General features: G+C 40.5%; 1 protein-coding gene across 1 annotated transcript in view; it reads right to left on the bottom strand.

The window, feature by feature from the left end:
• The window catches only part of TENM4 (teneurin transmembrane protein 4), a 355,432-nt gene that overhangs the window by 143,233 nt on the left and 198,210 nt on the right, over window positions 1–13,989 (bottom strand). Inside the window, exons 10-12 of the mRNA XM_075491203.1 lie at window positions 11,128–11,229; window positions 6,354–6,548; window positions 1,942–2,142 (exon numbers count right to left, since the gene is read on the bottom strand). Coding sequence (XP_075347318.1) covers window positions 1,942–2,142; window positions 6,354–6,548; window positions 11,128–11,229 — 498 coding nt within the window. The remainder of the gene's footprint in view (window positions 1–1,941; window positions 2,143–6,353; window positions 6,549–11,127; window positions 11,230–13,989) is intronic.

Genomic DNA, 13,989 nt, shown 5'->3' with positions numbered 1-13,989 from the left:
TTTATAGGACAATAAAAATCTGGCCCCTTTAGTCCTTTCTACAGAACCTCCACCCCACTGGGTTGGGCAGTGTGTTGTTACATGTACTAACATGCTTGCTCACTCTATTTTAATCATGCAAGAAGAGTACCACACATCCTGTGAGTAAATCTGTCTTTCAAATCAAGCCATCAATTCAGTGGAAAGGTCCCGGTTAGAAATGGAAGTTTACAAATCACCTTAGCTGTGATTTTAGCTGTGAGGCACAATAACCTGAATGTTACAAGCAGCTTGGTGAGGAAAAAGGTCTTGGAATGATGCTCAAGTTTGTCTCAAATAACCTCACACTGCCAAAGAAAGTTTGCAGTAGATGGATTTATAAAAGCAGTATAAGGAAAGCTTATAAATCATCTGTACATGACCCTGCAGGTTAACAAAGGGAAAGTGAATTCTGTTTGCGTGTAGAAATGAACATTTTTCCAAATCCATCCCTGCAATCCCCAAACCTCCATATAAACTCAGAATAATGACCCAATTATGAACTATGCTACAAAATCACTAGAAATACACTACTACCTTTCCCCTTACGGTGATCTTATAAATGAACTCATAGAGTATGGAACTGAAGATGTTAATATGGGGAAAGGAAAAACCTGACACTAAATTTATCCTCCTATCAATGCAGGATAGCTTCCCTCCCTACATCTGCAAAAGTTTTGATCAACCTAGTTTTAGCCCCAGGCAAGTAGGCCTCCTCTTTTGCTTATTCTTCAGCCAGGTCAATTTTACTTTATGACAAGCTTTCTAACATCTAACCTAAATGATGACTGTCAGAAAGGTTTTCTTTTTATATCCTTTGTACCAGTTTATTCAGTTTGCCCCATCCTTGGAAGTTACCCTCTTAAAACACTTGCAAGCAGTTAACCCGATTTTCTTTACATGTGATAGTAATTCCTCAGTGAAAATGTTGTTTACGTAATTTTTCTACTATATCCACTCACCTAATAGTTTTTTTGGTCACTTTGCTGAAAATTCATTTCATTTCATTGCCCATACTGAGCTCCCCTGGATATTTGGCCTAGTTCCACCCCAGCTGTGTAAGGTAAAGAAGCTGTTATTGCTGTGGTCTCTTGTTTGTGAGCACAATATACAGCACAAAAGCCAAAAGACTAATGTTCCATAGGTTCTGAGTATTTCATATGCTATAGCATTTCTCAGCGTGGCATCTAAAAGCTAACTGCATTTGGAAGAAAATAAAAGGCTCCTGAATAGTTTTTCTTTCGCCTTAATTTCAGATACCTGATGCAGATTTTAAGCAAGATGCCCATTCACCTGAGGAACGAACAAAGGTCACATTCCAAACCTCTACACAAAACTGCCTGTAAAAGTCTGTCTTCTTGGTAGGTGCTTGTACTATTAAATACTTCTACTCAGTACACTTAGTTTTTTCTTGATAGACGACAGTGCTTACAGTCTTTTAATATGAACCTCATGTGACACTCATCCTCCTCTAGCTGAGCCTAGAAAAGCACAGCCTTTGAATTCAGAAGGGAAATGAGACCTGAAGGATTGTCACCTCTTCCTTCTTGTTTACAGCCACCTAAAGAATATTTAGTCATCTCCCAAAAATCAAAACAGACCCTTTGGTGGCTACTGGGATTCATCAAGAACTAACACCAGAACAAGCAGTTATATGTAGACCATCAATTACATTCATAGCAATATAATGAACAATAGCAAGCCTAGGTGGCTTTAATGGGGTTATTTATTATATTACTCTATGCTCAGCAATGGAAGTAGAATTATTTATGTAGCTGAGCTATGGCATTTCTGCTTCCAGTCATGCCCTACATGTGCCTTACTGGAACACATTTGTAGCACTCTTTTTGCAGATCTAAGTCTGAATATTTTACAAAGTTTAAATAAAAATAAAAAACAACAGTAAGTCACCGCTGACGTTACCGATTGAGCAATCATGTCCAGTCCAGTTGGGGTCGCAGCTGCAGAGTCCAGTATCTGGGAGGAAGGTCCCATGACCAGAGCATTGGTCCAGACAAGTGGCTCTTGGGGTCTCACAATTTGTTCCTCCCCAGCCAACCGAACAGTGACATTCTCCTCGCACGCACACGCCTCGTCCCGAGCAGGTAGGATCCATGCAGTCCACTAAATGCGAGAAGGAAGAGGAAGCAGACAGGGAAAGCAAATGGGAATTTCAGGAAAAAAGCTATCAGATTGCCATCTACACAAACTTATTTATTTAGTATCTCAAGGCTCCAGCCAGAAAGCAAAGCCCCGTTGTGCACAAAACAGATGCTTCTTGCAAGAAGATAGTGTCCCAAAAAGGCAGTGAGACATAAACCACTTACATGAAAAACAGAGAAAAATTTAATTATTAAATCCATTCTTTTATCCAGGCCTACACTAATAAATTATCTTTCCAGTAAGAACCGGCTAATATCAGTTAAGAATAGAATAAGAATAATATTCTCTTGCACACCTATTGTGCCTCCATTTATTCTATTAGAATAACCTAAATTACTATTACTAATGAATTCAAAGCTGAGCTCTAGTTTTCTAAGAGAGAATTTTACATAAAGACTCAGCAGAAGTTGACGTCCCTACTCAGCAAAATACATGCTTAAATTGAAGAATGTGCTGAAATCTATACAGGTTTCACAGACACTTAACATAAATTTCATATTAAACATATCCTTGGACAGTTTGCTGGAGTAAGGATTAAAACAAAATCATATATGTTTGGATATTGGGGTGTTCTGGTTTTATTTTTGATCAATTAATACTCTTTTTTAAATAGCTTCCCCCCGCCCCCCGCCCCTGCCAAGAGGCACTTCCCTAACAAGATGGGAGGCCATTCAGTTAGGCGTGTGGTATGGCAATGTGCACAAAAAGCCCGAATGTACTGCTGCCTGATTCCTGGGTTACTGTCAGCTCCTCTGCCCACGGGGGAATTTCACCCAGCAATCAAAAAATATGAAACGCACCAGACACCCTCCCAAAAAGGGACTGGAGGAGTTGATCATCTATTTATATATAAAAGCATATAAGACAGACTAGAGAAATTCTTCCCATCTCTTGAAATGGTGTGTGGCAGTGCCCCGGGGACCAGTGACAAGTCTCAGTCTGGCTAAGCAGCAAGGGGAAAGCTGTCCAGCTCCTGGCTCTAATACAGAAGAGCAGAACACGGCCACCGCTCACGCAGCAGGTTTGTGGTTCATTTCCCCCCGCCCCTGTAAAAGCTAATAAGAATCCCAATGACCTGTTTAAGATCCAGAAACCTTAAAAGGAAACACAACAGCTGCTCTGATAATTCCCTGGATTCTCAAAACCTTCTCCGTCTGACAAGTAATGGCTCAGCAATTACTATCCCAAGGCATGCGAGAGCATTTTCTGTTTTGTTTGATTCCTGGAGCCCTGCTCATAGCTGGAACAATCCTCGAAAATTGTAAGAGGCTGGAAAGGATAAGTCTATAAATCTCCTTCACTGTTAGCGAGCTGGGAGCTAGGGTGCCAATTTTAGCATGAGACCCTTGGAGCCCTGGCCCTGTTCTCTCTCAGCAGTAATAAGTACGAAAAGGACTAAGAAACGGACTAGCAGCCTTGTACGTTCTCAGCAGATGGTTTGAACATAGAGAACAAAGATCACAGGCTAACTGACAAGAGGCTACCTCCAGGCAATTAATCATCCCCTCTGAAGGTCAATTGGGAAAAAGGTGAGTTTTACAGGGGGCTCCATCACAGGAGGCAGACAATCTGCTATCTCAGCTCTAACACAGACGATTATAGGAGGGGAATGTGCATGTCAGAACCCCCCATTTATCATAATCCCAAGGCCATTTTTCATGTTGAAATGAGCCCTTTCAGAAAATGTCACACACAATGGCTACTTTAATCTCAGCCTCACTAGCTGTATCTCTTTAGGCTTTCTGCACCATCGGCAGGGCCTTGGGACAGGATTATGGGCTTCTGCTTTCTTCTTAATCAATTTCTTAGTGGATTTGGAGTACAATGGTATATTTTTAGGGAGTTCTGCTTGACAAATTTAGCTGCTCAGCTCTGGGAGAAGCGGAGATGGGGAGCAGGGCAGGAGGGCAGAGCTGACAAAATCTAGTATACTTGGGAAAAGAAAAAAAAAAAGAGAGTTTTGCATATATCTATCTGTGTTGCTGCTTGGAAAATGTCCCAAATGGTCTAATTCTTGCTTGGAAAATGCCCCATTTATAGTTCAGCCTTGTGCAGAACCTTTGCCAGGGAGATAAATCATGCAGCAAGCAAGGCTAGTGCCTGTTCTACACTTTTCCCCAATATGCTTCATGCTCCATTGATCACACAAGTTATTAGGCTTATTCGGTACCCAAAGAGTAACTTCTCATTTTTCACTGCTTAAATTTGCTCCCCTCCCTTTAATGTCTAGCTGGCTTAGCCCATGCTTTATAAAATATGGGCCAATAAAATAAGGAAGGAGAAAAGAAAAACTCATGTAAGATTGTTGGCTGATGTTTTATAAACATTGCTGAACTTCTATGGGGGGAAAAGAAAAGACAGAAGAAACCCTGGAATGAAAACCCATTATAAACATGGACTAAGCAGTGAAGCTACGAGAACTGAGAAATAACAAAAAGTAATCAATACCAGATGGTCCTTCTTAAAAGAGAAATTAAAAAGCAAAAGCAATTTAAAAAATAGTATAAATCAACTTTTTTACTAGATCTAAATATATATATATATGTCCTGAAGATTTCCCACATGGCATATTTTTGAGTTAATTCCCCCCCCCAACACAATACAAATTATGCCTTGAATATGAAAAACAAATGCATACTTGGAAAAATACTAAACAGCTCATAAGAAAAATCATGTTCTCTTTGTTCTTTTTTTTCCCAAGTTTTTACCTAGTGGGACTGACACTGTCCCCCGCTACAGTGATAACGTAAAATAACTGAGTAGTGCCTGGCTTTTCTGCTTTAAACATGACCAGAGAAAAAACGTTCCTGTTAGAAAAAGGGCAAATCTTACTCTGATTTACACACATTAAACACGTCTGGCTGGAGGCAAAATCAGGAACTTTTCATTTCTGTTTATGCAGTAAAGATATGATCTAGTAAATACGAGCTCTACGGAGATGCTTTAAAGATACTTCAGCAGTCACCATCTTTGGGTTTTGCATGCCCCACGGCTTCATTGAATTGTGTTTTCTTAAGCCAAAATGAAGCTTTCTCAAGAGACGGCTTATTGTTACAGTGCTGATACTGTCTTCATCTCTAACATTTACTGACACTGAAGCCGTGTTACATCAGAGATGTCCCACTCCAATACGTTTAACGCATCAAAAGAATTGCTAGATTAGATGCCATTTGAACGTCTGAATCCAATTCAGCCTATTTTCATTGTCCGTAAAATAAAGCCATTTCAGATAAATCTTTATCCCACATGCATGAAGACAACCATAAATTAATTCAAGCCATAGTGATTCTTATACATGTATCAAATGGATGGTTTAAGTCTATCAGGTGATGCAGAGGCCTTATATATGCATTTGGAGAAGCATAATTTAAACATAATTATTTTTCAGGTCATCTGCATAGAATTTTGAGAATAATTTTCAAAAGTGCTAAACATTATTCTGTAAATCAGGCACTTTTGGATGCATTTTTATAACTGTCCGAATCATTTGTACACTTACATTTTTTCATTTAGCAATAAGAAGCAGTCACAGACTCAGGAAGATAAAGGTTTATGGTGGCAGGTGACTTCCTACACAAAAAGATTAAAGATAAGTGCTAAAAGGCATCATATTTCTGAGCCACAAATCTAAATATAAATGAAAAATGTTTGGGGGCTAATGTGGGAAAAAAGCTATGGAAGAGCCATTAAAATAATACCTGATTTTGAAGCAGAATTTAATTCAAGTCCTGAGAATTTCTAAGCTTTTAAAGCTGACAAGAATCAGGGATTTTCTCTCACACACCACCATTTTGTGCATGTAAGCAACTGAAATTGCTTGGCATAGCATAGCAGAGAAGAAAGCACTGTAAAAGTAATTATACGTTTAGATGTGTAAATGGAAATGATGCTTTAATAAGAACATTTGAATGTATGATTAGATGCTCTGGTCTTTCAACTAGATTTGTCTATCTGAAGCATTTGATGGCTTTTCATCCAATTATTGAACAAATATGATAGCTAACGACAAGTTATTACAACATATCATCTTTATGTTGCATCCATCTATTGTATCTCTAAGGTGCCTATTACTGTTCTGTATAAGTGCCGGTCCTATTCTGAATTGTGTCCATCCATGTAATTATATAACCACAATCAAAGCAAAAGGCTAATTGAATGTATCTTGCAAATACCTTCTTCACAGCTCTCGCCTTTGTATCCTGGGTTGCAGATACAGGTCCCCATGATGCACGTGCCATGGTTATTGCAGGAGACATCGATGCACTGGTTCGTCGGGACGTCACATTCTGCTCCCTTCCAGCCGCTATGGCACAAGCACCTCCCCTTCATGTACTGCCCATTGCCACTGCACAGCACTGGGCAGGAGGCTGGGGAAAGATAATAGAAATCACATTAAAACACAACTGTTCACAGCTCTCACCTCAAAAAAGAGCACAAGTCCAGCATGGGATTTATAGTCTTCATACACAGTCTTCAGTGGGATATGTTGTTCTTTTCTTTGCCAAAACCAATTCTTTTACATGGATGACACCCAGCTGTTAACTATGAATGTTTAAAACAAACAAACAGTACTCTTGAGTTAGAATAAGTCCTTGCTTTGTGTCTTTAATACTTTTTTTCACTAACTAAACTCAGAATTTTCTTGTATTCTGACTTTTCAATGTACTGGTGTCTTCTTTCAGCAGCACCACTGACCTTAGATTGCTTAGCGCTATCCCTGACCTGCTGCCAGACTTCTTACTTTCCTTGACACTGCCTCTGCTGTGGACCTTAGCTGTACACAAATCACTCCCCTGTTTTTCTGTTGTAATTCTCAGCTTTACGGGTTTCATTTGCTTTTCTCAGAGTCCAGAATGCCACGATGAGACTATTTCCCTGATTTAGCTCATGTCATACCATCAACTGAATCTCCAGCCACCTTTTTTGGTTATCACCTCTGCTGGACTCCATTCGTCATCAGATACAATGCAAAACTGGCCTCTAGTCTTTCCAAGCTCCCTGTAATAAAAGTTCTCCAAATCTATCCTCTGACCTTTGTATCAGTTTATAAAGGATTTTTTAATTGTCCTTGTTTCTGGCAAAGTCGGCTGATTCTCAAGGCCAACCAGATACAGGATTTCTTCTCTGTGACAAAGGGGAGAAGAGGAAGATGACAAGCTCAAGCTGTGGCATGATGGATCCCAGGATTAAGCATTTTCTGAGCTAAACTGGGAAAATGTCAGGCAGAGTGGGATGCGATGAACTGAACGATACAGAGCAGGCTCCCCAAGGAAGGAGAGGGCATCAAGGACCAGACCCCAGCCTCCATGACCAAAGCTTTGGTAATCGCTGCCCTCTAAGCTTCCTTCAGCTCCTCTCTGATGATGCTTTCTCCCTTTTCCATTCTCCATACCTGCCATCTTATGCTCCTTTTGTCCTCTGTTCTGATTTTTCCAAGGAAGTGGCTGATTTCTGTCCCTCAGAAACAATAGCCTTCCCCTGTTCACTGTCCCTTGAAACTTCTTGCTTAAGCCCTGTTCTCTTCCATTTCGTTTTCCTGAAACTCAGCTGCAAGGACATATATTCAACACAGACTTCTCTTGTTCACTGTTGCACATCATCCTTATGTGAGAGCAGCTGGGTTTCTCATCTGCCCCTCAGAAAGGCAATTTATGAATGTTTTTATGCAGGACAAATGTGAAAGGAATATTCCAGTCTGCTGCTTAATTCAACTGCGTTAGGAATGTGATGAATACAATGTACCTCTTTTGCTTTGTTCTTGGCTCTGGTTATATGTGGGAAGAGGTATTAACATGGTTAAGGGAAACATTCCTCTCCTTCTCTTCCCACCTTTTCAGATAGTAATCGCACAATGCACATCCTGTGTTGTTTCCATGTGTCCTTACAGTCAAGTCGGTTTAAGTGTTGCAGAATTATAGCAACCTCAATAAAATACAAAGCATTGCCAGCTCTGACTGTTAAGCCAGTTTGATATGCAGTGAACTATATTTGCCTGACCAAGATAAAAGAGGTTTAGAAAAGAAAGGAATTTGGCAACTGTTATTACTAAGGAGCCCTCTGTTCACTTTAAAGGAAGCACATTGCAGTGGTGTGTTTCCAGTGCATCATTTGCAAGGAGATATAGAATCACAGAATCATAGAATCATATCTACTTATACAAGACATTAATTGTTTAAGATACACTCTGTTGCGTACATGGTTCACAGCAAACTCACTCTGTAATTTCACTTCTCAGCTAGGCTGATGGAATTTTCCGCCTCCCCCATCTCAAATTTCAAATGCTCAGTAATGGAGCCTGTTCTTTCAAGGCACTGGAAGAGGATAGTCTACAGCTCTTTTCAACAAGAAGAAAGAATAATTGCCTTTAACCAGTGAGAGGTTGCTGAGAAAGACTTACATGTTTTCTGACAAGACAGCTGATCACTCAGTACGAGATCAGATAAATTACTGGCCATCTGCAATAAGACTGGTACTCTACAGAGCCCTCTATGGAGAACACCTTCAGCATAACCTGGAAAGTGCTGCTGCTGCTGCAAATGTCAAGGCAATGGCAAGAACGAGACCTCCTTTGTAGCATACCATAATGAATAAAGACAAAAGAGGTTTCTGGATTTTTTCCACTGCTATTTGTGCAACTCTTTTCCATATATAAAGATATATAATTATTGTTTGATCATTCAGATTCCAACAAACAATACCTAAGATGTCAAAATTATAGTAATCCTCTAGTGTGCTTATGGTAGCAACAACCCCAACGCACACCACTTTTCTTGTAAAGTTTAGCACCAGAGAGTAAGATCATTCATTTGTTTGTTTACTTTACACAGAACTTTAAAACACCATCTCCATGTTCAAGTAGGCCTCCAAAAGGCCTGTGAATACACCTCTGTTCTCATTTACTTGGTTTAAAATAATTGGTTAATATTATGCTAATGATTAACCATTATCAAAAACAGAAGGGCTTTCTGCTCCACAGTTTCCCACCCATTTGGATGGTGAATTACAAGGCTGAATTGAAACAAAGGAACACCCAGGAAAATTATGACCTAGAAATCTTCACGTGGGCAGAGACCTGCTTATTTAAGGATTATTGCTCAGTACAAGGACCGATATATGGCTGCAGACGGGTATTGTAGCAGCCTTACACATGCCACAGTTGCTGCCCTCCGAGGGATTTGTAGGTCAAAAGCAGCATCTTAGATTCCCCTGAAAACCAACAGGAAGCCAACGCTGGGGCCCTCGTACCTCACGCTCATGGCAAGATGATCCATTTAACAAGCCCACTGGGTGGAAATGCATACAGAAGTATCATTTTGACACTCCAGGTGTTACTCCCTCTCCCTAAAGGCAGAGAGTAATCTGTGATCTGAACCCAGATGATTCTGAACCAAAGGATAGAGTCGACTAAAAGGTGTTCATATCAGCCAGAGTAAGCACTCTAGTGAAATGGGAGATACTCGCGTGGCTCAGCTGAAGTGCCTGAGAAAGCTAGGTATATAACCCATGAAGGGAGGTAAGCTCCTCTGAAAGTGGATTCAGAACAAAAGTTTAAATATTTTGACTCACAGTGCAGGAGCTTCTGCTTCTCCACTGACTCTACAGGGAGCCTTGAGAGTAACAAACCCTGAACTTCTGCCCCTACCTAAAGTTAGGAGGTGTGAGTAGGAATATGCTGTGGGAGATGGAAAAACCCCTCCTTTTGTCTCCAGCTCTAAGGATTTGAAAAGGAGCTTGGAAATGCAAACCAAGTGTAAGGAAATGCAAACCAAGTGTAACCTGAGTCAGCAAGAAGTTTGACATAACAGCTCTCAGGGATGCAGCTTGCCACATCCATCTTACTGGGCTGTGAACTCTGAAACACCTCTGGGGTTTTAGCCTGGACCTCAGCAGAGAGCTCCCCGCCTGCGGGGTGTGCGGCCGTCCTTATCTCTTGGCTGGGCTACAGTGATGTGACCCAAGCTCAGCTGGAGGGGGAGAGGACATGGGGTTGGACAGAGTTTAGCGCTCTCTCTCAGGAAGGAGCCAGCTTGCTTTCCAAAGAAGCAATGGGCTGGGGTGAAGGCCTGACCTGTTGCCTTAGCAAAGCTCCTTGTGTGGGCACTAAATTTTTACACTACCTCCCTCCCCAAATTTATAAATCTGCACTTAGTTTGTTGGACTGTTTGAGCCAAAAAAGGCTTTGAAAAGGTTGATGCACGGCATTCTGGCATTTCCCACATGCAACGTTTTGATTTCTCGGTCTGAAATGTGTTCTTACTAAAAGTACTTCAGTTTGTTTTTTAAATGTTTAAATAACCTAAAAATTTCAGGTCAAATGAAAATCCTTCCAAAACCATTTATTAAAAATACTTTTCACTTGAGCAGAAAAATGTGTTATATTGTTTGCTGGGGCAAGCCTCCTTCCCAGTCGTCCCAATGTTTTCACTTTTGGCCAGAGTATCCAGTTCTTCCTGCCATTACTGCACTCCTAGCCTTACTCTAACCGTGCTCCGCTCCCCACAGCCAGGCTGCCAGCGATCACTCATAGCTCAGGCAGACTTGCAAGGCCCGCAGCAATGAAAAAGGTACTTAATTTTTGTATAATCAATGTCTTAAAAGAAAGTAGCGTTATAGGGTCGTGCCACACAATGATAGAGTGCTCTGCTAAACAAACAATAATGCCACATTTATAAGTCATGTTTTCTAAAGCCACTTCCAGAGAGAAAATTCCCAATGTGACATTTTGCCTGTCCATATGCAGCTGGGGGGTTGTGTTGTTGCTAGGGTCACAGCAATCATGACTAGCAGCAAACAAATCCACAGGTCTGACCCGTTTCCATTCTAGTGCAGCATCCCCAAGCTGGGTGAGGTGTACTTTGCAAAAGGCACAGGGATGAATATAATTTCCACAAGAAAAATGTTAACCGAAGGGGAGAGGGGAAGAGTTAATCAAGTATAAATTCCTACCTCTGCCACAGTCGGGGCCTAGAAAGCCAAGGAAGCAATGGCAAGTCCCAGACACGCAGTCTCCATTCCCATAGCAATTACTGGGACAATTATCCACTGATTCTGGAAAAGAAAAGAGAATTCAGATACTTCTTTAGGCAAGAAAACACCTCTGAGTTTGGGAGGGCTCTGGATGGCAGGACAGCTGAAACTTCAAAGCACTTGGGGCTGAAAGCATTAGTCTGAGCTCCGCTAAACGGCTCTCATCCATTTACACCAATGGGTGGTTCAACCGTAACACATTAGTGCTGGGCAACTGCAAATCCTGTGATTAAATCGCAGCTGCTCAGCACCCACCAGGCTTTGTCCCTCACTCAGTACCTGAAAACTGCCAAACGTCTTTTCTTCCTGCTTATTTTTCCAACCATTTTCCCTTGTTGAATTTATTGGAGAGAAGCAATACACACCATTCTCATGGCAGAACATGCACCTTTGGTCCAATTTTGTCGACTCAGGTAAGTGAATTTGGGGCATTTATTTGTGCCAAACAGAGCTGAGCTACGATAGAAATGTTCCCCTGTGAAGTTACTGAACACAGACCCTCAGTTCATCCTGTCTGCCTGTTGAAGGATTCTTTCTAACCGTATGTCTTCTGGTTTGTTCTGCAATAATATACAAAGAGCCCAAAGTGCTGGGGATAATATTGGAATGAGGAACAGGAACAGGAATGAGACTATTCCACACTTTCTTCTGTTTCTAGTTATCATCTTAAATTCCCTAACTTTGGCAAAAACACTGGATATTCATCTTTCAAGGAAAGTTAATAGGTAAGCAAAACGTGATCTAGCACTTTTATTTTGAGGACAATTCAGAATATTTGGGCTAAAAATTGTCTTTCATAAAAGAACACAAGCTGGTAAACATTACATATCAAAAAGAGAATGAAAATAATTTTATTTTCTTGAGTAAACTGTGAGCGAAGACTGAGTAAATGTGAGTGGGGCTGGGAAAGATGATGGAATACCATGGTTCATTCCACACTATTATTTCACATTTTCTCTGAGGGAGATGCGTATCACATTAAAACTGGATTCAGTTATACAGGAGGGGCAGCGGCGGTGCCTCTATCATGGAGTGGGGTGGAAATCTCAGCCATGTGAATAATGACTGCGCTTTCACAGATGTACTTCACAAGGCCTTGTGGTAGCAAAGATATTTGTAAACTTCCTATCGGTGCAAGTGAAGAGAAACAGCTGCAGCAGAGATGTGCAGATTAGTTTCTAATCACAAATGAAAGGAAGCATGTTTCTGGATGAGTGTTCTCCAAACAACAGAGGTTTCTGAAGGACATTTTAAAGGACGTGGTGTAATTTATTCATTTATAAAGGGCAACAGCAGTTTTAAATAATAAAAACAGTTTCAAGCATTTATGTTTTAAGTCTTGGCATCAGGCATCTCATAATCGGATAGCTCTGTGAAGCAAGGAAGGTACAAGCAACTGCTGTCAGTTTTCTAACACTTAGGCTCTATAGTTAAGCAGATATTCACTTTCCAGTGTATGGAAATACAATCACAGCATGTAGTCAACACTTTGGGCTTGACCTACCATCTTTATTCCGAACAAATAGCAACGATGCTTCCCAGAATAAAGAAACAGCAACTCAGGCCTTGTGCATTTATACTGATATTTAGGTATACTATCTCTCACTTAATAGCAGGTATAAACACAAATCTATCCTGTAAATGAAAAGTTAATATTAGCCCATATGTATACAACCTTCAGGACTTAGTGATGTTTTAATTTCCCTCCTGAAAATGAAAATAACTTTGTTCTATGCATTTTTCTCTATGCTTTTTTTACAATGTTTATATTCTCCTTTTCTTCAAGAAATATATACAGAAATTTAGAAAAAAAAATTATTTATTTATGCACATACACGTACTTACACATATGAAGAACATACAGAGCGTGAATACTGTGAAACAAGATACTGAGACCGGCAAGGAGATTTAACAGCTCCTGTTGCTGAAAAGGTCAGCCCTTTCCCTCTAATCCTCTCGTCCTAGGTACAAGTCTAAGCTCGCTCTTCTTGTGCTGGTTCTGGCACTTGTCAGACCCCTCAATGAGTTGGTTAAGCTCAAAAGGTGGCAAAAAAAAATTAATGCAGCAGAGAAAAAAACAAGTGAACTGTTTCCTACTGCGTGAAAACTGGGAGCAGAAGGAGTAGGGCCACGCTGTTCAGCATCAGCACAGTACTTAGTACTTTCATGAAACCTCACCATCACTCTGTCATTCTGGGTCGGGTCTGCAAGCTGGAGTAACACTGCATAGGGGTTACATATGCACGACCTTGGAAGTCAATGGGAATACCTGTGTCAGTGCTTGATGCAGGACAGACTCCTAGTGTTATGACAACAACTATAGTATATTAAAAACTTTTTTTAAAAGCTTTTTTCAAGCTTTTGCTTTAAAGGACTAAATTGAGTCCTTGAAAAGGAGTAAAATACCCATACAGCTTTCTTGGTATAGTTATGTAATATAATAAATAGTATTTATGCAAAGTAATAAAAATCAAAGCAAGATCTAAAAAGCAGTGTAGCATCAGGCACGGCAGCTGTTCCAAAGTGTAACAATGCACCACATCAGCTACAGGGTAATCTTTGTTACTGGAAATAATATTTTGCATTTATAGTGTGGTTCAGCTGATGTACTTGTGATGGCTAGGACAAGATGGGCAAGACTCAGTACATCAATTAGATGTCTACTCTAGGCTAAACCATCTGACTCTCGTCCAGTATACTGACTATGTTTAATGGGATCCAGAAGTTCAGAGTGATCACAGAAATGGAGCATACCTGTGTTTAGGTAACCAAACTTTCCTG

Source organism: Mycteria americana, chromosome 1, assembly GCF_035582795.1.
Source record: "Mycteria americana isolate JAX WOST 10 ecotype Jacksonville Zoo and Gardens chromosome 1, USCA_MyAme_1.0, whole genome shotgun sequence".
NCBI lineage: Eukaryota > Metazoa > Chordata > Aves > Ciconiiformes > Ciconiidae > Mycteria > Mycteria americana.
This window is presented reverse-complemented; position numbering and strand designations above follow the sequence as displayed.